A 26,448-nucleotide genomic window follows, 5' to 3' on the forward strand; every position below is an offset into this window, starting at 1 on the left:
GCCAACACCACCCACAAGTTCTATTTTCCAAGTGGAAATTTCGGATTGTAGGTGCCAGGTGTTTGTGTTGTTGTGTTTTTCTTGCTAATTGAGGGAGGGTGAGAATTTTGTGTTCTTACCACACCAGTGGCTGGTTCTGGAGATGAAGTCATGCTTGGCATGCCTTGGGTTCCAGGAAATGGTTGGTATAGATGAAGACAATATAACAGACTCTCAGTGAAGACAAACTAACTCTTCACCCTTTGGTTCAGTCACTATAATGGAAAGGTGTGTGCTGGGCAGTGGCTTATAGCTCACTGGAAGATAGCTTGCCTAGCACCCAGCTCTACATCCAACTCCAGTTCTGCCTGAAAAGGGCAAAGGTTTCCGCTCTGTATCCCAAAGGCCCTACTTTAGTTGTTTCTGGCTGTAGTTCTTTTCTTTTAAGTGTGGGTGCGGGTGTGGGTGTGGGTGCAGGTGTGGGTGTAGGTGCATATGCCTGTATGCATGTTTGCATGTGTGTGGAGTCTGAGGTTGATGGTATCTCACTGAACACAACTTGCCACGGGAGCCCCGACTAAGAGTACTTTCATGCTTTTAGCTCCATAGTTTTAAAAAAATCTCCCTTCTCCACTAACCATTCCAAGTTATTGCATAGTCCCATGCCCATAACATTTCCTTTCACACATGGGTTTCAAACTAGCGATGGCTAGATCATTAAAAGCTGGGATCTGAAATCCAGTGACCAGTCGTGATGAAGAAAGGTGATGTTGTGCATGGTAGCTTATGGGGATAAGGAAATAGCATCGTTATTGATGGCTTGAATGCAGCCATGCTGCCACCTGCAAACTTAGGTGGAAGGACAGCAGTGTTTGAACATCAGGGTACCCATCCCTTCCTTGCAGATCAACCAGTCTAAGGACATTAATACCCACCCCGTCCTGTGACTCATGGGGGTGACTATCGGGAGTCAAGAACAGTCTGACTTCAGAAAGATCTTTCTAGTCGAATGGTTTTCTGGTGGCATTTCTACAGTGTTCACATAGATATCAATCAATTCCAATAAAAGAAGGATGTGAAGTTGGGATGGAGGTGATACAGGGAAAGGGTATCCTGAGAGGAGTTGGAGAGGTATTTGAGGGGAGGAAATGATCAAGATATATGGTATATATGTATGAAATCTCCAAAGAATAAATGTAATTAAAACATTTTAAATGTCATTATGTGAACACAATAGTTGGAAATATAATGTGAAAAACACTAGTCTGTGATTTAAATAGTTTTGATAAAAACGCAAACAAATGGAGTTTCCAGGCAATGAAGTAAAAGCAATTCTGCCAATACCAGTTTGAATATCTGACTAATGAAACAGTATTTGGGGAACCAACAACAAGTCTGATTGAGGCCTAATTATTAGCTCAGAAATGTTTGAAAGTGATTTTCAGAACAGTTGACACCCTCGGTTGCCAGCACAGTGCAGTTCCTCTGCACCTGGCCAGCCCCTCCTGCCCGGCCCTCTGTGCTTGCAGGCTCCCGGTCAGCCTTTCTCTTTGCTGACTGGCACGGCTGCTGGGCTGTCTTCTCCAAGGCCAGCTGTGAAGGCGCCAGGGTTAGAGAACCAGAGGGGCTCTCAGTGACTGACTTTTTTCTTGTCCTGGAAGCAGGCCACTTTTCTCCTTTGCCTCAGTTCTGTCTCTAGTGAGCCCTGCCATGCCTTAGCCTCCTCAGCACCTCTTTGGTCAGACTCCGAGGGGAAGGCACTTGAGTCACACTCCACCTTTTTCTCTAGCAGGTTGACATCTCAAAATGGGGATTCCCAGGTGCTCTTCCTATACTGAGAGTGAACTACACTGGATCCTCAGACACAGCAGGAGGGACGGAGAGGAGCAAACAGTTGCAGAAAGACAAGGGGAGTCGAGTCAGGGGAAAGCAAACCTGCCTTTGGGAGATGATGGAAAAATCCAAGAGAGGGAAAGATGGATGGCGATGCATGGACTCTGCCCGTCTCTCCAGCTTCTGGGTGAACTGAAGGACACACACCTCCAGCAGCTTTCTTCCACCCCACTGTACCACAGAGTGTGCTGCGGAAGAACAAAGTGCCTGATGCTCCCCTCAGCACCTCTAACATGGCCCCGTCTTGAAGCAGGTTAGCTGAGTCACCTTCCAGCAGCATCTATTATGTGCACACTGCTTCATCTGTGGTAGATTCCCAACAAGCTCTGACTGGGTAAGACTTCCTGGAGGAGCGAATCCACAGAGATTGGGACAAATGGGTGGAACAAGGCTGGCAACAAGGAATGAAAATTTCCCCGTTGGTACTACCATGATGATAGCATAGTAAAGTCCAAGTTAATGGAGACTAAGCTAGAGCAGGGCACCGGAGCTGGAGACAGTTCTTTTTCTGAGTGAAATTGCTCTTCATTTCAAACCACTGAGTTTTTCCTCAAAGACCATTGTGAAGATCTGTTCTCCAAACTTCCAGCGGCTTGGTGCAGCCTGCTTCAACTTTCTGAACAATGGGATCAGTGTCAGCATGGAATATCATTATTAGCAAAGACTCTTACAGTCCAGTCTGTCAGTACTGGCTTATTGTTGTCTAGAGCCCTGAAGATGGTGCCGCCCTCTACTACCAGCAAGGATCCAGTACTGAGATCAAGAAAACATCAAATGTTAGTAACTGATTGATTCAGAAATTCAGAAATGCCAGGAGGAGCAGGAGCTCTCAAATCTAGAACTGCTAAAGTCACCATGTACTCAGCTGTTTGCTTGTTTGTTAGATATCATGAAAAAGTCTGAGGTAAATATTCTCTATGGTGGTATCAAGAGCCAGGCTCTGACTAGAGAAGCTTCTTGGAGTTCCCTGAACCAAGGGCTTCCATGGAGTCAAGATGGCTGCCCAGGCTTTAGAAGCAGTCTTACCAAGAAACAGTATAATTTCCTTTCTTCTAATATTGGGGGTGTGGTTCTATTGTACATTATATGTCAGGAAGTGACATGATGTGACTTCGGATGTCACACTTGAAATGAGGAGTCCAAGGGCAAGTGAGAAGGCCATCTGTAGGTGTTGAGACAAGAGCCCAGCTCAGGAGCCAGCCGAGGACTGTGTCGCCAAGTAGCTGGTCTTACATGGATTTCCTCAAGCGTGTAGCTGAAGAAGGCTCCCAGAAAGTTCCAACTGTAGTCACTGTTAACTACCTGGCCTCCATCTGTAACCACATGAGAGACTCCAGGGAGAAATGGCCTAGCTAAGGCCAATCAGTGCTGAGAATCAGAAGACGTAACCATTAGCCAGTGACTTAAACAGATCGCTGCAGACTGGCCGATGCATAAAATTTAGTCAAAGCCTGTGTCTAAGTTCAGCTTGATACAGTTTTAAAGAGTTGTGTAACAAAGCAAAACAAAGAAAAATATCAACAAAGGCCACGTTATTCCCTCAAAGTCTAAAATACTTGTTCTCTTGCCCTTACCAGAACAAGTTTGCCTAGCACTGACTTAAACCACTCAGTATCCAGATGGTTTCCTGTGCACACAGCTATGTGCAGCATGAGGAGCTTCTGGGACATGAGGAAAGGCATCTGGAAAAATGAAAGACTTTGCAGCACCATGGAAGCCTCTGAAAAGCTCCATCTACTGTTATCTGCAAGTCGGCTTAGGGGTAAAGCTAGCCTATCCTAGTTTGCTTTCACGAGGCCATGAATATGGGAACCATAAAGATAATAGAGGAACCAACAACTGATTTTCACAAACACATCTGCTTAGTCAAACAAAAGCGACAATAATACATTTAGCAAATATGAGGCATTTGTCTTTCTGAGATGAGTTACTTCACTCAGTATATATTTTAAAAAGTTTCATCCATTTCCCTGAAATTTCCAAAATTTCTTTCTTTATAGCTACATAAAATTCACATATGTGTCCTACATTTCATTATCCATTCATCAGTTGATGGACATCTGGGATGATTTCATTTTCTGGCTATTGTGAGCAGAGCTATAGTGAACAATGACATACCAAGTGTTTCTGTAGTAGGACAGAGTCCTTAGGATATGTGCCCGGAGTGTAAGGTTTGGCCATATAGTAGACCCAATTCTAGTTTTTTTAGGCACCTCCAGAGTGGCTGTACTAGTTTGTGTTTCTACCAACAGTGCACAAGGGTATCCATTTCCCACACCTGGCACTGGTTGTCATTTGTATTCCTGATGATGGCCATTTTAATGGGGTAAAATGAAATCTGAATTTTTCTAGTGGTTAAGGGTATTGAGCACTTTCAAGCATTTCCAAGCCATTTGTGGTTCTTTTGAAAGCCATTTGTAGTTACGTAGCCCAGTTTTTAATTGGGATTTTTTCTTTGAGTTTACTAAACACTGTTTAGTTGTTTTTATATTCTAGTTAGCAATCCTCTATCAATTGCATAGCTGGCTAATATTTTTCCTATTCTGTAAGCTATTTCTTCACTTGATTAACAGTTTATTTTGCTGTACAGAAGCCTTTTAGTCTTGTGAGATCCTGTTTGTTGCTTGTTGGTCTTATTTCCTGTGTTACTAGAGTCCTATTCAGAAAATTGTTAACTAAATTTGTGTGTTGAAGCACTACCCCTACTTTTTTCTTTATCAGTTTCAAGGTATCCGGTTTTATTTTGAGGTCTCTGGTCCATTTGGAATTGAGTTTTATGCACGGTAAGATACAGGCATCTAGTGTCATTCTTCTATGTGTTGACATACAGATTTTTCACCACTGTTTGTTGAAAATGCTCTTTTTTCGAGTGTATATTTTCAGCTTCTTTATTATATATAAAAAATAGGTAGGTACAGTTACCTGAACTTATTACATGGGTCCTCTGTTCTATTCCACGTGTCTATGTGTCTATTTTTTTTAAGCCAATGTCATGTTATTTTTAATGCTTTAGTTTTGTGTGCTTATCTTGGAATATGTTAGGAATCCAAGAAACTAGAAAGGGGACAATCATGGGGAGGTTATCTTAAGTAGGAGATATAGGACTTAATAAGTTAGATGGGGATGGAGGAGGTGTATTCTGGGGGTAGAAAGCTTCAAGCCGGGAGAATGATGGGAGGCAGGAGCAATGACAGAATGGCAAGGACTAAACAAAATGAAACAGGTAACCAACTTTCCAGTAACCCAGTTAAAAAATTTACAAAAATTCTGAAGACAAATACTTTGCAAAGACTAGGAAATGAAGGTCTAGAAATAACGGATAACTAATTAAACAAAAACCCCAGTGCCAACTGTGGAATACATCCATAGGAGTCATTGGTCATGGAGGTTCCAAACCCCAACAGCATTACAGGTTCTAGTCATTGCTCTTGGTTCATTCTTGAGAAGTAGTTGGTAAGACACCACATATCTGAGCTGCAAGATGTAAAGAAATCAAGATGGAAATGGGCTAGAAGATACTTCACTGTTGGGTGGATCTTATGGTCCCAGATGCTACTATGAAATTCGGTGTGGGGGTAAAGACATTGATTGCTTAGCACACTCTGAACTCTATGAACTATAATACCAAGCTTCTAGGTAAGATGGACCCAGTTGGGTACTAGTAATGTGACTATTATATGGATAATCAACCTCTCTCTAATTGGATTTTGGGCTTGCTCTGCAAGAGGGAATCCATACCTAATAAAATTACATTGGTCCAAAACCTATGACTGAAGAAGTCTTAGACCCTAGGTGTGTGTGTGTGGAGGGAGGTATAGGGAATTTAGCATGACCGCTTAGCTGAATTGACATAACTGCAAATCATCTCCTAAGTATAGACATATGTTTATACCCAGAAACAAAGGCTACTCTCAGCCTTAAGCTGACAATCTGTTCCTTGCAGTGAACAGAAATAAAGGCAAAGGCCTATAACTCTACAAGACAATAAAGAATAGTTGAGGGCTCAGCTCTAGGCATGACGTTTACAATGCCCCCTTAAGGCTCAGGGACCACTTTGAAAGAGGGGGTGGAAAGAATGTAAGAACTGGATGGAAGAGAGGGGCTGCAAATGCCATCTTCACAGTGGCTGTGCATACTGGCATTGGGTCCCCAGAAGTCAAGTCCTCCTCATAGTCAGCTAAGGAGGGGGGAAAGGATCCATGGGTCCCAACCACATACTGCAGATTTATTGGCAACCGACAGATTCTGTGTGAAGGGAGGCATGGTATCAACTGTGTACCCACCAAGTTCATTTCAGGTAATCGATTCTAAACTCAGGTCCATACAGATAGTCCTGAATAAATTCTGTGAGACACCAAGCAAAGCCAAAACTAATAAAGAAGCAAAAGAGGTTGATATGAAGGAGCAGGGTAGAGGTGGAAAAGTGAGGAAGGGAGAGGAATGGAGGGGTTCACTAAATACCAAAATGAATAGCGCACATGCATGAAAGTGAAAGAGCAAAATTTACTAGCAAAACAAAAACTCTACCAAACGAGCAATGTATAAGGCATTTATCATGGATTGAATTCTGGATTAAACTCAATTTTGAAATACCCATTAATAATTTTAATAACATAGTCACTGCTTACTAAGTCTTTACTAATAGATGATTTTCTAAATCTCTCTTGTGTGTAGTATCTCAGGTAAGCCTCGGTTACCTCTTCTATTTTACAGGTGAGAAAATGAAGGCACAGAAGATGCTCTAACCTACCCCAGACAACACAGGCCATTAAGTGTGGCACAGGATTGGATTCCAGCCTGATTCCCAGCCTGAAATTAGCCTCTGCACTGGACCTCTGCTCTCAAGGAGATACTAATTCAAGTCTTGGTTTACGGAACTGCAACACTTTGTTTTTAGTAAAGCTATAAAAGCGGCTCCATCACATTGTTTATCTAGCTGAATTAGGCAGAAATATCTGGAAAGAATGGGGACAATGAGGGGATTAGGCAGGAAAGGCACCTTGTCTACTCACCAGAATGGGAAAATAATGAATCGGCTGATGAAGAACACGACAGAGAAGATGAGAAACAGGGTATTGCAGGTCTGCTTCCATCCAGCATAAGAAAACATCTTAGCAGACTGAAAATGAAGAGAGAAACTTCTGTCAGTTAAATGTTCATGGCATGAATTTTAACAAGAATTGCATGAGGACTTGCCTGAAAGCAACCTGGGGAAGGTCTTGGGTTGTGGATGGGGACATAGATTAAATGAGATTAGCCATAATGATAACCCTCAAAGGTAGAGGAAAGCTCTGTGTCCCTATGTTTGAAAATTTTTATAATATAATATCTTAAAAAAGATATGATAAATCACTACAACAAGGACCATGCCTTTCTGAAGCACTAGAAGTCAGCACTAGAAGTCCTACCATCATTTTGTATCTCCCTTTCTTTGGAACAGGAGTGAAATGTGACTTGTCTAGAGTGCTGAAGTCAACGCGGTGTTAAGGATGCTCTGTTATACTCTCCCATGAAGCCCAAGGTTGAGGATGAAGTGGAAGGTGAGGTACAGCTAGGATTCCCTGGCTTTGAGGGTTTATAGCCTTGGTTCACTTTTTGTGCACTCCCCACTCCTTCTCTTTGTTTTCTATGTGTACTTGAGATGTAGTGTCTCAGCTTCTTACACCTGCTGTCTTCTCCACTATGTGGATATGTAACCATCAGAACCATACACCAAAATGAACTTCTTCTTAACCACTCTTGGCCATAGTACTTTATCATGCCAATAGAGACATCACTAATACAAGGGAGCATGGCTTAGACTTTAAAGATTCAGAAATTACATCCTGGAGGCTCAAGACCCTCCTACAACAAGAAGAGCAACATGTGTGCCCTCCAGGAGTATCTGAATAGCGTTTTCCATGCTTTCCAAAACTTTCCAAGGATGATGACAGTAACATCTTGTGGGGTTATAGAGGGTAGCATAGGGATAGCTTTGGTAACTAACATAGAGAGCCAATGGACCTCAAGTCGGGGGACTGGATAAGAGGCAAAGCCCAGAGTCTTAGGATGACTAGAATGGAGGACACAGCTGGCTTCAAGGTCAGAAGCCAGGCCAAGGTGGGAAGTTGGATATGTGCACAGGTATCAGAATCTCTGTGAGCCCACTCTGGAGGGCAAAATGGTACTGTTGGGCAGAAATACCTTCAACACCTTCTGGACTATGTAATGATGAAATGTCAAATGATAGCCCTGCATAATATTTTTATGTATGGAGTATACATAAAAATGTTGGGTTCTGGCTCTGAATTTGAACATAGAAAGTAACAGAGGATCAGAAATATGCCAATAGAAGGCAATAAATAGAGTAGGTATAAGAAAGTATTGTAGGTGCTGTAGTTTCTTGGTGTTGCAAAGCAGAGCTAACAGGTACACTGCCTATCTTGGCGGCTTCCAAAGATTAGCAGCCTCTAACTCAGGGAAAGTCTACAAGAGCAAATGTGGTGCCAGGCAGGTCTGGGTTCAATTAGAACTTGATTGAGAAAGCAAACATGTGAGAACTATTCAAAGAAGCCATTGGTCGGTCATACATCCTTGGGTGAACACCAAAAAGAGGCCCCTGCCGTCACCATTCAGTGTTGTCTCTACCCCTAGATGTTGATGGACAGCACTAGCCTTGTGTCTGAGCCTTGAGTTAGCTCATGACTTGTGGATCAAGAATGATTCATGACTAGTAACAACATGAGGCTGAGCTTGTGTGTTAACCATGAAAGGATCTCTAAGTCTGACATGACATTCTTTTTCCTGTCTTTTACCTAAAGACTTGGAGAATTTTCAAACAGTAATGAGCTAAATATTATAATATGCCATGAGGGGTTGATATGACGTCTCATGTTACAGCTGGGGCTAGGAAACAAAACAATAAGTCATTTGCCCACATCTCTTAGGGGATTATGCTGCGGCAATGAGAAGGTGGAGGGAAGGCTGGGAAAACTAAGCTTCTGGATCCAGCTTCAGCATCTAGCTTTCCCTTAAAAAGCAATGGTGGTGTTTTAATGCTGGACATACACCAAAGCTGAGCAAATGAGGGTTCAGAAGCAAGACAAGCATCTGCAATTCTCAACTCAGGCCTAATGGAGCCTTCCTTTTCAGCCAAGGTCACAGGGATTAGATCAGAGAAAGGGGTGCTTGGAGCAGAGGTGGGTGTGTTCAGAAAGCAGTGTGACACAACCCTGGCCCAGTCCTGCCCTGCTGAACTGCACTGAGGCATGTCATAACCTTACCCACCACTCTGCTGAGAAGAGTTTACAAATATGTCACAGAGGCCAGTTGCCTTGACATGACTTCAAACCACTTCTGGTCATTTCTTAAATAGGGTTGGGCAAACTACCTTCCAGTTCTTGGGCTAAAGCTGGTCAGGCCAAAGAATGGTTTTCATATTTTTAAAAGTGTATAAAAACAGAGAAGAAAATAAAGAGTACATGGTATAAATCACATGAAGCCCACAAAATTAGATTTACTTTCTGGCCCTTTATCAAAAGCTGGCTGAACCCCAATCTAGAAGAATGAAATTCTATTACATTTAATTTCTTCCATATCAACCTATATCCAATTATTAGCACTCCAAGGAGAAAACCCAAGTGTAAAGTAGTTTAGCATTGTTTTAATTGGGTTCGTCATAAGTGAGTACACTAGAGAGAGTCAGCAACTGGTCCTGGGAAATGCTGTTGTAATTATAGCAGGAGACCTGACAGAAATGGGGCGACTCAATCACAGCCCAGCACCAGCAGGCCTGATGCTAACAGAGAGATGGAGAAGTAGCCCTGCCGTGCCTTTGTTCCTTGTATCTTGTGTAATGTAGAAATAGGAAGACTTTTGTCTTAATGTTCCCTGCTTCCAGACACACTCTAAGCCTTCTTTCTCCCTTAGAAAACGAATGCTGTTTTACAAACATCAGTTGGCATTCCCTAAAGCAAGAGGGATTGGAGGTATTCAACGGGCAGTCAGCCACTGGCTCAAGTAGGAGAGGTAGCTGTCCAACTTTGGGATCCAGAAAGCAAAATGTTCAAGGTTTGACTTGGTTTCTCATTTGAGTATCTCATATCACTTCCCGAATGGGCAGCGGCATGCGGCTGCCATGGACACAATCCCACAGACCAGCCTCTGGCTTGCACAGTGCAGAAACTGCAAACAGACACTAAGAGGCTTCATGTCAAAGGGTCTGGGAGCCCGTGCCTTTTTAGATTTCTGCTGTTTTCATGACAGAGGGCTCTGCCAAATCACTCACAGATAATTCTTTCTGTGAGCACTTAGTGAAAAGCAGGACATAGCACTGTTATTATTTTTTAAATGGCAAACATTTACCTCCAGCCAAATGTCAGACACATCGTGCACAAGCATCACGAGGGTCCCACTGCGGATATAATTAGCACACCAGGAGAAGCTCATCAGACTAATGGCAGCCAGGTGGTGGATGACATGAGCAAGGAAATCCTACATAATGAGAGAAAATGGAAGCCATTAAGCAAAAGCAGTTATTTCCCAGTGACTGGAAGAGAGAATAATAATGATACCAGTAACTTACATCTTCATGTTTTGACATTTAGTATTGTATGTATGTATGTATGTATGTATGTATGTATGTATCCATGCATGCATGTATTTTTCTCCTTCTTAAAACAGTCCTTATGGGGAAGCCAGGGCAAATATTACCCTTATTGATGAAGTAATTTAACTTTGAAACAGCACTGAACACTTGTCATCTAACTGTAACTTCTGATATTCTTTCCATGGTGCTACACACTGTATTCTTAAATGCTATGAGTTTTCTTTGAAAATATCTGTGGGCTGCATCACCCTTCAACTCAAAGAGCATTTAATAAGGCAGTTCCATTTAACCTAATATTTAGCTGATCTTAACTTTATTAAACAAACATGCTTGCATGCTACCATTCTGCACTGGGTTAGTGTATGAAGACCTGAGGCACCGGTAGTCTTTTTGATTTGCTTTGCTGAGGAAATCTTGTGACTGCACTAGGGTCTAAAATGATAGCTGAGCCAGTGATGCAGTAAACTAGACAGCCCTGAAATGTATCACTTTGTGACATTAAGAATACCTGTGACTTGGTTTCCCTGCAAATAAAGCAAATCTATGTGTGCTTAAAACAAGATTCCTAAGGAATTAATGGATGGGTAGTCATTCCTAAGTCTTTGAAAACATTAGAAAGGATTGTACAAAGTGCTTTGTCATCAAGTCACAGATGCAGAGTAGAGTTAAAGTCATTATACTAACACGGTTTTCCTGTGCATTAGGGGACACTGCCCTCCAAAGCCAAAGGAAACAGAGAATTATTTTCTTATTGAGCAGGAACACAGTTGTTTCTCTATAGGCATTTATCAGGACCTCAAGACATGAGCATAATTTGAATTAGTCTATGCACTATCAAAAACAAAAATAGCCAATGACTAGAGCTAACTATACACATAACGCCATTTATAGGTAGAATTAGAGGCAAAGGAATGAAGAAGTTTGAAGAAATGGATAAACATAGTTTTGGAAACACAGCAGCACTTACCTTCCTCTTGATATCATAACCCAGGCTAAACAGCAGTGACCAATAAAAACTCATCTCCAAAATGTAGTACCAGTACTGGGATGGCAGCAGAGGCTGAGGAAGAGGGAAACAGTCATCCAAATGTGATCTCACAAGCAACGTGTTTATATTTTCTGAAACCCATTTGTAGTCCACAAAATTACAGGAAGTTGCAATGACTGAAACGCCCCAAAGGAATCACAGACGAAATATCGAGGTGTTTAATTCTTTTAAGACTAGACCAAATGAAATGTTTTGACAAAAAAGTTGTAAAAAATGCTATAGATGTGACTGCCTCATTTTAGCTTAATGTGAGTTATCATAGATATGCAATTGTTTAAGGACTCTAAAATTGTCTTCTGAATAAAAGTAATTTAATTTCTACTGCTATAGTTTTTCTTAGTACTGTTATAGTAGGGAATTGCTTGAGACATTGAGGCAATTTGAGACTTGAGACATGTTATCTAATGCACCCATTAGATGTGACCTTTTAATATCTATGGCCTTACATGTTCTCCTTCCGCAATGACTATAGATCTAATCTTGGTACTTGGCCAAGAAGATAGCAGTCAGTGTAATACAAGCATAGACTTCATGATCACTGTTTAAGAAAGCTGTGCAATCATTCCAAAGAGGCCACAAAAAGATGCCAGCTGATAAAATTAGGAGTAAGGCCACCAACTAACTTGGAATGTATAAATGATCTCAGTTGATACCACATGGAATAGATCTGCTTCCTTTAGCCTAGGCCCAAGTACCAACCCAAATCATGAGTAACCAATAGTTGGCAAGTTATGACACTTGACTTGAGGATTGTTGTTATGTACCAAGGAATAAGGGATGCTCTTAAGAAGAGGAAATAGGCTAGCATTAATAGGACTAGATTATGGTCTGCGTGATGAACAGAACTTCTCTTTTTAATGCTTTCTTGTTCACTTTTCCTGTTGTTTCATTTAATTTCATTTTTATTATTTACTTTATGTGTATGGATGTTTTGCCTGCATGAACCACACGTGTGTCTGGTTACTGCAGAGGTCAGAAGAGGACACTGCATTCCCTGGAACTAGAGATGTAGACCCTTGTATGCCACCATATGGATGGTAAGACTCAAACCCTTGGTCGTCTTAGAAGAGCAGCTGGCACTCTGAACCATTGAGCCATCATTCCAGCCCACTTCCTGATTTTTGTTTGTTTGGCTGGTTATGCTAACATGCTAGAAAGACTAATTTTAGCCAGTTACTTTGGAAATGGTGGCAGAGGACTAAAAGTTCAAGGATGACCTATACATGTGCTGAGTTTAAGGCCAACAAGTAGACAACAAACAAAGAAATAAAGACAATGAACAAAGAAACAAAAAACCCGACATGGAGATCTGGGGTGGTGTCTTAACCCGGTGCTGAAGTTAGGGAGCGGCTACGATAGGGAGGACGTACCTGCTTGGGATAGTCATGCCAAACCTCCCAGAGGTCATAAGCCCATGGTTTCTGAAAAAAGAGGAGGCAAGAGAGAGAACACAGCGTCAGTCAAAAGCTGGTTTCAGCAGGAAACACAGCTCTTTGTGGTGGTATTTCCTATCACACAGACCCACTGTGTGTTTCCTGTCGCACAGACCCACGTGTAGTGTTCACTATTATACTATCTGCTCTCTTGTGCAGATCCTGCTTGTTCTGTTGCATGCATCTCTCCCTCATGGGCACTGATTCACACTCCTACACAACACTGTGAATTCACTACTGACAGTGCATCTGGGGTCAATAATAAGACTGTCTTGTTGAAGGAACATTTTGAACAAATAAATATACTAAGAAAATAATTTCTGGATCAGTTATTATATCTGTACCTTGAGTTGGGTTTGTAGCAAATGTCTATAATCTCAGCACTTGGGATGCTGAGATAGGGAGATTACAAGTTTGAGGCTGGCATGAGCTTTAGAGTGAGTTCTAGCCCAGCCTCAGATACCTATTGAGATCCTGTCTCAAAAAAAAGACAAAAATAAGCAAGCACATAAAAAAATAAATAAGTGAAAAGGTAAAAAGACCTTGAGACAATAAAATACCAGGAGGCAAGCTGGGCAATGGTGGTGCACGCCTTTAATCCCAACACTTGGGAGGCAGAGGCAGGTGGATCTCTGTGAGTTTGAGGTCAGCTTGGTCTACAGAGCGAGTTCCAGGACAGGCCCCAAAGTTACACAGAGAAATCTTGTCTCAAAAAACAAAAACAAAACACCCAAAATCTACCAGGAGGCTTATTTTGGGCCCTGTTCATGCTAGACAAGGGTTCTGCCACTGAGCTACACCCATAGCCTGAGAAATATGTTGATTCTATAGAGACACTTCTCAAGCTGGCTAACTTAGGAGTATTATGTTATAAAAGAACTGTGAATGAAGTTCCTTGGGGAAAGACAATTTGCTTTGAGTCATCTGTATGGCTGGCTGACTGACTAGAACTTCAATGGGAAGGTTGGAATGTTGTGGGTCAGAACCTAATTTCTATTTATCTTGGGACATAGTTAGCCCCATTAATGGCCACTTATTTTATGGCTATTAGGCAAATCTTTTTGAATATACAGAGAGACCCCTAGCTTCTACCAACCAAAGGTTCAAAGGGTTGCCTTATGGCACTTTGGCATACAGCTGCGGATCCCTGCCTTGCTCTAACCTGCTCATCTTGTGTCTCCACCAACATACTTGAAAAGTATTTACATTATGACTTGCTTTGTTCTGTTACTATAAAACCTCAGGAAACCATCACTACATTCGAATATAGAATTTGTGGTAACTTGTATCTGTGTTCCTGGGTCATGGTCACTTTTACTTGGTTCCAGAATAAACTTTTTCTCATCCTTTTGAGGTGAGAACTTTGCATTAATAGAATTTATAGGCAAAAATATTTTAAATTAAAGATGAATTCCAAAGATATGAAAAGGGCAACTTACATCATAAAGAAATGCAACTCCAGCCACAGTTATCATTAAGTAAAATGTAAATCGCCAGCTGTCAAAAGAAAGAAAAGGCTTCACTCTTCTGTAACAGTGATTGACATGTGAGGGGAAAGGGAATCTGGACAAGCTTTGAAGAACATCTGTCCTAGAGTATAAATACAAGCTCAAGCCCTAGCTGTCATATCCTAAGATCCACATGGAAGCACAGACACCTACACAGTGGGAAGAGCAATGCTGGACACATGGTAATACCTGATCTCAAATTACACCCCAGAACCACAACTGTAAAAGCATTATGATAGTCGCTCAAGAACAGACATGTAGACAAGCAGAATATGAGAGTGCCACAGATAAAGACAACTCCTTTTTGGCAAAGATGTCAGAAATACACATTAGAAAAAAGACAGCCCCAGAATAAATGATACTGAGGAAGCAGGATATGGTTTATATTTCTCACCCTACATACAAATAAACTCAAAATTATCAAAGATATTAATGAGACCCAAAACTTTAAGACTTTTAGAGGTAAATATATGTAAAAAAAAAGCCTTCAAGTTATAAATGTAGGCAAGGACTTTCCTGGGTGGACTCTAGTAGCTCAGACCATTAATAAAAACAAGAATCAATAAATGAGACAATGTGAAATTAGAGAGTTTCTGTACAGCAAAGAAACAATTAACGTAGGTGAAAGACACCTTAGGAAATGCAAACTATGCACCAGACAGAGTGACTATACAGATGACATAAAGAACTATAAAAATACACAAAACAAGCTAGGTGGTAGTGGCACACACCTTTAATCCCAGCACTAGGGAGGCAGAGTTCAAGGCCACCCTGGTCTACAAAGCTACACCAAAAAAACCTTGTCTGGAAAAAACAATAAACAAACAAACAAAATAAGCCATACAATCAAGAAATGAATCAACAAGCTGAATACACAGTTCTCAAAACAAATAAAATAAAAATAAAGAGAGAAAGATGGAAAAGAAAATAAATTCCTTCCCATGAATCAGGCCTCAAGTCCAGAAAGCTATTGGTTACCCTCCAATTCATGGGAGGGAATTCACTCCTGCTCCTATAAGTCTAGTCAAAAGTCTTCTGCTGGATGAGGGGCATAGGCCCTAGGGAGAAATCTACTACTGCTGCTTTGATGAATGGACATGTTGTGAAATGCCTTCCAAATATTTATGTTTAAACCTACAGCTGGTCAACATTTCTGTGTGGATGGAGGAGAGGCTCGTGAGCCCCGCCCCTAACAGAAGAGCAATTTGCTGAAGATGGCTTCTGGAATAGTCATTTATCTTCAGAGGTACGGGCCATGGAAGTTTACCCAAGCTCTGATGCCCCCATACACATGTGGGCAGTACTCATTGCACTCAGGGGCTCATTGCAAGAAAGAAGAATGCACGAAGTAGGAGGGAGACGTGTTGGGAGCGCCGTGGGAAAGGGTGGGAGGAAGAGCTGAGGGTGTATGATCAAACTTTGGATATATGCATGCTATTCTGAGGGAAGTGTACCAGGATGCATTCTCACACCCACTGTCCCTACAACCTCAAGGACAGCAGACAGGGGAGAAAGTCTTGAGAGTTTCTAACTTAGCCCTAGAAAGGAGAACACCAGTTAAGACATGTTTGTGGACGTTCTGGGCTTCGGGCTAAGTGATGTCTGCATAGGCATTTGAGTCTACCCTAGAATGTGGGTATCTGGTCCTCCTAGAAGAGGAGAGGGAAGAAAGGGCAGTGAAAGAATAACATCTTAGCTGGGAGGTGATAGCACACACCTTAACCCAGCACTCGGGAGGCAGATGCAGGCGGATCTCTGTGAGTTCAAGCTCAGCCTCACAGTGTGAGTTTCAGGGCAGCCTCCAAAGCTACAGAGAAACCTAGGGCTTTCTCAGCAGCCGTTCACTGTCCGCTTTGCACTAACTGCATAAGATTGCACTTTGTGCTCCCATGTGTTACCTCCCCCGTGTCGGTGTGCTGGCTGCCATGACGCACCCTTGATATGACAGCGCTGCACAAGCTGCCCATCCTTACCAAGACTCCTGGAATTTCTTCATCCTGCAAGGCCTGTCTTGATTCCGCCGACTCCTAAACCATCTCTCAACCTGGCGTTCTGCCAAGTTACACTTCTTTGCCAGTCCATAAACATCAGTCTGAAAAAAGATGAAAAGAATGAAGGTCAACAAGGCAGGGAGTTTCATCAGGGAAAGGCAGGACATGGCGGAATGAGGAGAGCCTCCACAGGCACACCCTGACATAGGAGTGCATGCTAATGCATGTGTATGTGCACGCGCACAAACACATGCAACGTAACTGTACAAACTAAGGCAAAGAACAGGGTCAGATGTCAAGCAGTCGGGGGACAGTGTGTACTAGAGCAGACAGGCACAAGACTGTGGGCCAGGGAATTTACCTCTACTGCTTATGAAATCACATTTGCACACACAGATCCCCAAGCCAAAGCCAAGCCAACAGCAAACAGAGGATATGTTCCGAGTTCTGAGAAAGACCAACCTTCTACACATTAGCAGCAATTCACATGTTTGGACTGTATATATGAGCTCACAATGATTTATTTAGGGCCTCCTAGGAGCTGGGTATAGTAGCAGAGTTTAAAATGTCAATCAAACATGATTTCCTACAGAGACACAGAAGCTTTGTCTGTGACTTGCTAGGACTTGTGCAAGACGTGAAAATGGTAGCCAGGTGCCAACCAGACCTGAGCTAGTGGGCTTTCTGTTACTCCATTCAGTCTTTCTGGTAGTCACAGAAGGTAATTCAAGAAAAACCCCACTGGGTATTGGTTATCTGCTCCCACAATCAACCTGATACACAGCCTATTTCAAAAGAATCCAAACTCTTTCCAACCATTAAAATAATGACTATAAAGCATAGTAATGATGATTGCTTCTCCTCAGGGAAGCAGAAGTTTTACAGGCTATGACATAAAATAGGAAACAACAAAGATGATGAATTAGTGCCCAAATTTCAAGGTCTGCTAGAGCCGGAAAAGAAACATGAATGGTCAAGAGGACCAGTCCATTTCGCAGAGAGATTTTAACAGGCATATTCTGTATATTAGACCCAGAGTAACTAATGCTCTACACTTCCACAGGAACATGCTCCATAACAATATTTTGAAATGTCATTGATCTCTTGAACATTCATTCTCTAATATAACATAACTTCCTCTTAATTCTATTATTAAAAAAAAAACAAATTGCCTAAAGCTGTCAGCTTCCTGCCCAAAACATAAGCTGCAGCTGACAGACAGAGGAAAAATGCATGGTGCGGCAGATCCCACCCCAAAGGGCCATCCTCACCCAAGCCCTAACATTTCCAGAGAGGAAATATAGTTCTAGGATTTTGATGTGAAACCACTTTTTAAGTTATCAATGAGAGCCTTACAGTAAATTTAAGCTAACTGCAAATGAGTACTCTGGGGGTCAAATGAAGTCTGTTTGTGGACCAAAGTAGACAGATAGACTCTGCTATATCATCTTGTATGGATCACAAAGTCACCCAGAGACCAGAACTACAGTGCACAGTCACCAGAGTCACATGGGCAGGAGAATGACTGCGGTTCTGTATCTCTACTGAGTGGCAGGCCCTTCACTAACCTGAAGAGAAGGGACAAGAGCACAGAACACACCAGCATTACTGGTTCCCAGAAATCAGCCCCTTTACCATCCTTTTGTAGGTCAGGGACACTGTTACTGTTGGCTGTTCTGCTTTGTTTCTTTGAGGAGACTGAATGAGCAGCTGTTTGCTGGTATCTACTTCTACCAGGCATCATACTAGAATATGAATGTCGAAATCAGTCAGCCTTTTATGCCTGCCCTAAAATTCAGCAAAGAATGATAACAGAGCAGAAGTGTGGTGGTATATGGAAAGGACAGGGTATGGTGGACCTTATCTCATGAATTTGGAAATCACACTGTGGTAAGCCCTGAAATATGCTGGAGAAGATGGAGAGGGACCTCATATGTGGTCATCTAGGGGTGACAGTAGGGTGCTCATGGAAGGCTTGAGGGTCAGAAAGCAACCCCCACAGGAGGACACAGCTACAAAGTACAGATGAGGCTGGTCACTTCAGGGCAGACCATGTCCAGAATGGATGTGGTGGGTTACAGTCTGTTTGCATTTAAGACCTCACTCTTATAAGGTGTAATAATGAATGAGCAGGAGGGAGGCTGAATGTAGACATCATATCTGTTCACATGCCGCCATTCTGGACTAGATTTCTGCTTTCCACGGTAAGAGCCTCACACCCCAGGCTGAATACGATGGCAGAATGACACTCAAACACAGAAGGCACCAGGTATGTACTCCCTGGATGGAAGAAGAAAAGGATGTTCCAGGGATCCAGGCAACACAGTGGTGGCAAGGATAGGAAGCTGAGAACCAAAGACCTGAGCCTGCTGCCCTGAGTCAGGGAGCTCTGAGCACTGCACTCTGGACTGTGGAAACATGGCACTGTATAAAAGCATCTGCTACCTGCCTCATAGGAGTGACTTAGGGTCACCAGATGAGCATGTGCTATACAAATAACCCAGCAACGCCAAAGCTGGAGACATTTATATCTACCACAGAAAATGACTGTGGGTTGAAAATCATGTACTAAGTTAAAAAAATACACACTTCCTTACTTCTAAAATAACCTAAAAGCCTATTGAGTCTCCCCAGCAGGATGTAATTCAAATTCGGTTACTTGGTTCATCTTCTGTCACAGGCCTATTCTGAGTAGCCAGAGCACTGTATTCTATGTTCTTACAGTGAAAGCACTTTTGGTCTTCCTTTGCCATTTAAACATTTTTACTCAACCAAACACTCAAAGAGCCACTCCTTACTGGTGGAGCAGGCACAGCTTTAGCTGTTAGAGCTTCTGCAGTGAGCAAAGCAAACAAAGTCTTGCCTTCTTTCAGGAACTTTCCCAGATCTGAAACCAATCCAGTTTTGTTATCATTGTATAGCCTGTACAAACAGCTGCTTGGTACATGCATCTAGAAGATAGCAACTGTATGTGGCTGCAAAGTGACTTTTTTCTAGTTTAAGAATACAGAGGTGCCTAGCTGGAAGCCCATCTTGGCAATACTGGCCTCAAATACTTAGATCTTTTTGACAGAGGAGCCTTACATACAAAAAGCTTCAAGACACGTTCTCTTCACATGTGAAACTAGCACCTAAAATGCACAGAGAAGAGTTCAAGTTGCTATGGGATTGGAAATGGGCACAATTAAGAAGCAAGTGCTATTCTCTGGGGGCTAATACACATTGAAAAGACATCTTTTAAAATAGTCCATAGAACTCTGTATGTTACAGACACAAAACTGATGGAATAGATCTCAAATTCTAGTCTTTGGTCTTCTGTGTGCCAAGCATCATACAAGAGGGGTGAATCAAGGAGTCCAAGACTGATACTGAATACACTGCATGCAATTCATCCTATGGCTTCTGGGCTGCACGTTCTCCAGAAAGCTATGAATGGGGCCCTTCATATCTGTAGATGACAGTGTCACATCACAAGCTAGACACCCTGGGCCACTCTGAAATGTTGCCATTTTTATTAGTGCAAGCTACAGCTGGAAAAGCAGCCTCGGGTTTAGGTGCTCAATTGTTTGAATAAATCCTGGTGTCATCTACAGGTATGACTGTCCTGTCATTTGAGGATTAGCAGATAATTGTAGTGGTTATATTCATATCTTGATTATATACAAAAAAAATTAGTTCATCCAGAAACTTGTTTTAAACTTCAGCTATACATGAAGAAATAGTTATCAGTATGGTGTTGACCAAAGCCCATGACAGTCTCATGATATTAGTTTGTTTCCACATCTGAATCACTAGTCAGGCATGACTTTGCCTTCCTGAGTTATAGTTTATCTTCTTAAGTTCTGGAACCTTTAGGAATGGGTATTTTTCTTGCTACCAGGATCAGCTACACAAATACATGTCCTTTTGTGAGCCAGAAGCACTGAGAATCAAGAAACCTTCCCATAGTCTCCATGGTTTAGTAGCTGAAGCTCACCAATATTGTGGGATGATGCATAATGCCCTTTCTCTTATTTGGTAGACATGCTGGGAGATATCCATGTCAAGCAGGGCCTCACTGTTTGTGGAGCTGAAACAAGCACAGCTCCAACTGTGTGTGTGTTTGCTTTTAAAATGAATTTCCCCATGCTGTGGATGAAGTCCCTGGGGTGGGGTTGAAAGAGACTGGGGGAGGATGGACTGGGATCCTGCTTTTGTCCAGCTGCTTCCTAGCCACAGGGCTGCCTTCCTCTTGCTGTTCATTTCCTCAACAGTCATGAACATCACCTAGTCTAGTTATCTTCCAGTTTTCTTTTTAACTGTCACATGACTATTTTCTTTCCATAGCAAGCAAGCTACTTTGTATTGTGAAAGAATTGTGATGCTCATAAAAATTCTATTTCTGGAGAGAAATCAGGGCTTCTGCATGTCTCTCTCTGGGTATGTTGGATAAAGCGAGAGCAAGTGTGAAAAGTGACTTCATGGATACTTTATGATGTATTTTGATAGGGTCACAACACCTAGCTTAAATTGTTGTCTTTATCATGGTGTTGATTGCTAGTGTGTGATACTACACCCGAAAACAATACGTTAACTATTAATGCCAGTGACTTTAGAATACATATTTATATTCTTCTAACACTTGAGGACTTACAGAATCTGTCAGCAGAGCAAAGAAATGTATCTAACAAATCAAATCCTTTGATGGTCAAGTAGAAGCTATTTTTTTTGTAAGGATGAAGTAATTAACCCATCAAGAAAGCAGGTCCTTATGTCTATAAGCAAAGAATTTTTACTTACATGTGATGGTTGACTTGTGGAATGCTTGAAAAAATTCTCTAAGATGGCATTTGGCTTAATTTTATGCACTGTCTTTTGAATGCCAAATGCATTTGCTAGAGGTGTAGCAACAAACCTAAAAAATATGAGAAGATTTGAGAAGTCAGAAGTTCATGACTGCACCAGAAAACCCAGGCTGTACCGTTGGGTGTGGAGGGAAAGTTCAGGCATTTGCTTGCACTGCTCCAATTTGACACTGAATGTGCCCAGTGGATGATTTACATTGAAAAGTTTAGTTCACAGGGTGGTACTGTTAGGAGTTGTGGTAAACCATCAAGAGGCGGGCCATAGTGGGAAGCCCCGAGGTCACTGGTCTTCCAAGGGGATCATCAGACCTCAGTCTCTCCATTTGCTTTCTGCCTCCGGAGATGAGCAGTCTGCCCCACCTCATGCTCCTGCTAAGCTATGACACCTGACTACAGCCAAAATGCTAAGGTTATCAAACTGGAACCTACATTTGCTTTATAAACTAATTGCTTTGGGGTATTTTGTTACAGCAATGGAAATCTGACTAAAACACATTGTCAATGGAGCTACTTACAGTCAATCTCTGCCCTTCAAAAGTTACAAAGACAAAGCTTGGCATGGTGTTAATGACTATACCCCAGCACTTGGGAGGGTGAAGGAGAAAGATAACTGTAAGTTTGAGGTCAGCCTGGGTTACACAATGAGTTCCAGTGTAGCTTGAGCTACAGAGTCTCAAAAGACAGACAAACAAACAAAATGATAGCAACAAAACTTACCAAATCTAAGTCCAAAGAGAGTAAATTTTCAGACCCATGCACATCACAAGCAATACTTTAAGAATACATGATAAACACACAGTTTAAAATTCATTTCATTGTGAATCCAAATAAATTTATGTGCAAGATTTAGGAATAGGATGAACTGCTGTATTTAGAATTTCACTTTAAAACCACCAAAGGTTAAATTAAGTGTTCACTGCTTTCTAAGAAACTGAAAATTTGCTTTCCAAAGTAGCTGTACCATTTCCTATTCCTGTAAATTGCATGTCATGCTTCCAGTTTCCTCAAGTCCCCCAGGTGCGTGGCTCTGTCAGTCTCAGAAGTCACACTGGGTGAGTAGCTGCTATTATTCACTTCCCACCAGAATTTATTTTCTAATCTCCCGGTTTCTTTCTCTTGCTCATTTCCAGCTTTCCTTCATGTGTATGGTTGCCGGCCCCTCACATTCACTGACATCTGAGTTTGGGGCCTGGCACATGGCATGACATGGGGCGTGTCCTCTGTGTACATGAGAAGACCATGGACTTGTTTTTGTTGGATGGTGCATCCTAGAGAGGTGTGTTGCTAAGTCTGATGGTTTACGTTTAAACTTATTTTTTTCCACTTCCTGCCTAGTTATTCTAGCCTCTATAGAAAGTCCTCAGCTATTAGGATGGGGCAGGGTAGAGAACCCGCTAGCATGCACCAGGCCCTGCACTGACAAACGAAAACTACAAAAATCTATTACTGTTGAGTTGCCTATTTCTCCCTTTTATAATGTCAGTTCTGACTCATGTACTGGGATTCTATTGCTGTACACATCCTTGTTGATAATATTATATCTTTTAAAAGCATCACTCATACTAACCGTTTTAGGATAGATGCAGGTCAGTTTGTCTGAGAGCAGTGTAGCCACCCCAGCTCTCTCTGCTGCTGCCTTGGTGGGTAGCACTTCTGACCTTTTCCTTTCAACCTACAAGCATCGCTGAATCTGAAGTATGTTTCTTGTGTGCCCTATGTAGGTGGAGCATGTGTTTCTGTCACTTCTTCCGGCCATACTTTTTAATTATAGCATTTAATTCATTTACATTCAATTACTAATTAGAAAGGATTTCTACTTGCCACTTGGCTACTTGTTTTGTGTGTGTGTGTGTATGTGATTCTTTGTTTCATTAATTTATTACTATCCTCTTTCATTTAAATATTTTATAATATTCCATTTAAATCCTCCCATCTTTTACTATTTTTAAAATTATTTCCTCATTGTTTATTCTGGGATTATAGTATACATCTTAATTTATAACATCCTGATTCAAATTAGCAACAAATTACTTTCAATAGGATACAAAAGCTCCATTCTTTCCCCCTTTGTAGTATCATACAAATCATGTCTTTATATATTATATTATAATCAACACATATTTATTAATATTATTTTATGCAAATAAAGACTAAAAAGTTTTACAAACAAAAATATAGTCATACTAACTTCCTAGATTTTTATTACCCATAAGTAGTATAACTTATCAAAACCCTTTACAGTCTCAATTTTTATTTCAGTCATACTTTTTTAAATTTTGCAACCTCTGGTTGATTGCCTTGATTTATAATTTATGTTATTTTATTGCTATTTGGTTTGCTATTGCCTTCCTGTTTTTTTCTGCAGCATGGTTGTCTCTAATTCTTTGAAAATGTTTCAAATAGCAAATTCTAAATTCTTTGTCCAGTGAGTCCAACACCTGGGCTTGCCCAAAGACACTGTCTTTGTGTATGTACCATAATTTCCCAAGTTTTCCATGCCTGCTCAGAGTTTGTTGCATGTTGGGTGGTGACTGTGACCTCAGGTCACCTCCCACCACAGTTTGTTCTGTTCTGTACGCCCGTTTGTGTGTTGAGTCACTTAAAGAACTCTGAGCTGTATGTCCTGTCCTGTGCCGTGTGTGGGTGCTGAAGTTACGGTATGTCTAGTTACTACCCAGCTAATGACCGGACAAAGGCTTCCTTCAACACCCAGAGCCAACAAGCCTCTCAGGCTGCTATGGCCTGTCTTGTGGAGTGAGACAGCACCCACTCGCAGCCTGGCAGCATGACTCCTCCTTAGTGCTCACTGTCTTGTTTACAGAGTGCATCAGGGTCATGTGGAGGTGAGAGCTTAGGGATTTCTGGAGTCTCTCCTGGACCTGAACAAACTGTTAACGTCTAACTGGCCTTCAAGATTTCCAAGAGCATGTCAGAGCTTTTCATGGCCTCACCCTTCCAGACGTCTAAAGTCTCTGCTTTTCATTTTGAGTTTTTTGCTTCGTCTAATTTTTGAAGCAATTATTATTTCCCCAGGCAGTCAATTACCATGAATTGCTTCTGATAACCATTCTCCCAGGGAAATACCCTTATAAAAAAGAGTCTGGGGTAAGCTATGAGGAAGGTCTGACACAAACAGCACACTATGGCTTGCATTTACTAGGCAGTCGGGTGATGGCAATTATCTATTAAGAATGAGAGCTTTGAAAGTCTTCCACCTCAGCCAGATACTGTGTCTTCATTGTACATGTGAGCTCTTGGTTTTGTTTTTAATTTATTGTTTTTGGTTTTGTTTCTGAGTCTCACTGTGTAGTCCTGTCTGGTCTGGAACTAGCTAAGCAGACTAGGCTGGCCCTAAACTCACAGAGATCCACCCACCTCTGCTTCCCAAGTGCTGGGATTAAAGCAGTGCACCTTGACACTGGTCTTAAGGTCTTAGCTGTCCAGAGATATCACAGAGGTAGAAAGGGCAGCTAAAGTCCCATAAAACTCGCTGTTCTTGCCAGGACTCAACTGTCTCTCTAGACAACACTCCCTGTGTTGTTATGAATCTGTGTATAATTGTAAAAAAATGCTGACTCTGAATATTTTTGCTAGTTTTTTTGGCTGTTTTTATGCAGAAAAAATTTCAGAGTCCCTTATGTATGACATTTTTGTTAATTTCCTGTGTGCACTCTGTGTGTGTGTGTGCACACACATGTGTACATATGCATGTGTGTGTGGTGTGTGTTCATGTGGGTGCATGCACGTGATTGTGGAGGCTAGAGAAGCATTTACTTTGTTTTTTGAGACAGGGTCTCCTATTGGCTTGGGACTTGCTTATTAGGCCCGGTTGGCTGGCCAGCAAGCCCCAGGAGTCTGCCAGTCTTTGCCTCCCCAGTCTGGGATGATAAGCATGTGCCACCATACCACCACATGTGGCATGCTTAGGATTGAACTCGCATTCTCATGCCTAAGCAGAACCACTGTACTCGCTGACCTGTCTCCCCAGCCTTCTGCACTGTGGTTTTTAACTTGTATTAGTCCAATGGTTGATGATATTGATTAGCTTTTCATGTGCTTAGTTTTTATTTGTATATTTTTTTACTCAAACCTTTTGCCTTTTTTAAAAATGCACTTATTTATTTACTAGTGAGTCATACAGTTTATCTTATGCTCTGAATTTAAATTCTTTGCAAGATACACAGTTTACACACATTTTCTCCCAGTCTGTTGCTTATCCTTTAATTTCATTTATGTCTTCAAAATAATTATTATGGATTTTTCTACATATAAAATAGTTCATTTTTTCATATATATAACTCAGTGACTTTCCATTTCTCCTCAAACATACCCAAGCAGTTATTAACCTATTTTCCATCTTTCTGTCTTAGCCTTTTCTGGATATTGACTAAGTGGAACTGGACAGTATGCAATTATTCAGATCCAGCTGCTTTCACCGAGCATAATGCTCTGAGGCTCCTTTATGTCTTAGCATGTGACAGCAAGTCTGCTCCTTTCTTTTGTTTAGTGACAGCCTTTGCTGTAGCACATACAGTGTCATTTAAAAGCAAACATCTTAGACCTTTCCCAAAGGAAATGAAAGCACATGTTCAGCCATGTTCCACATTCATATGTTCAGGGTTTTTATTCACAGTGACCTAACACCCTAAGCAGCATACATCCGTATCAACTAGTTGAAATATAAATATTTGTATGATGTATAAATATGTTCAAAGACCAGTCAGCAATAGGGAAACCTTGATACCTTGATACATATGCGCCATACATGAAAAAAATCGCAAATGGTTGTTAAATAAAGGAAGTGACACAAAAAGGTTACTATAATTCCAACTATAAATAATTCTATAAAATATAAAGCTATGATCATAGAGAGCAAACAGAGATTTCCAAAGACAGTAAGTAGAAAAGCATAGCTTGCACTGTCCAGGCTGATAGACATTATATCACAGTCATGGCGATGGTAGTGTGACTATTTCATCAAACTTCTAACAAACTGAATGAAATTAAAACCTCAATAAGGCCAGGTGTTGGTGGCACACGCCTTTAATCCCAGCACTTGAGAGGCAGAGGCAAGTGGATCTCTGTGAGTTCAAGGCCAGCCTGATCTATAGAGCAAGTTCCAGGACAGCCTCCAAAACAATACAGGGAAACCCTGTCTCAAAAAA

General features: G+C 41.6%; 1 protein-coding gene across 2 annotated transcripts in view; it reads right to left on the bottom strand.

Annotated features, from left to right (window-relative positions):
• Positions 1–26,448, bottom strand: part of Cers3 (ceramide synthase 3) — a 93,226-nt gene that overhangs the window by 30,816 nt on the left and 35,962 nt on the right. For both annotated transcript variants that reach the window (XM_040730611.1, XM_040730617.1), the window contains exons 3-9: positions 21,219–21,333; positions 16,422–16,540; positions 14,380–14,437; positions 12,878–12,928; positions 11,427–11,519; positions 10,216–10,344; positions 6,885–6,991 (exon numbers count right to left, since the gene is read on the bottom strand). In XM_040730611.1, the coding sequence (XP_040586545.1) occupies positions 6,885–6,991; positions 10,216–10,344; positions 11,427–11,519; positions 12,878–12,928; positions 14,380–14,437; positions 16,422–16,540; positions 21,219–21,333 (672 nt within the window). The remainder of the gene's footprint in view (positions 1–6,884; positions 6,992–10,215; positions 10,345–11,426; positions 11,520–12,877; positions 12,929–14,379; positions 14,438–16,421; positions 16,541–21,218; positions 21,334–26,448) is intronic.

Source organism: Mesocricetus auratus, unplaced genomic scaffold (assembly GCF_017639785.1).
Source record: "Mesocricetus auratus isolate SY011 unplaced genomic scaffold, BCM_Maur_2.0 Super-Scaffold_4256, whole genome shotgun sequence".
In the NCBI taxonomy this organism is placed as follows: Eukaryota; Metazoa; Chordata; class Mammalia; order Rodentia; family Cricetidae; genus Mesocricetus; species Mesocricetus auratus.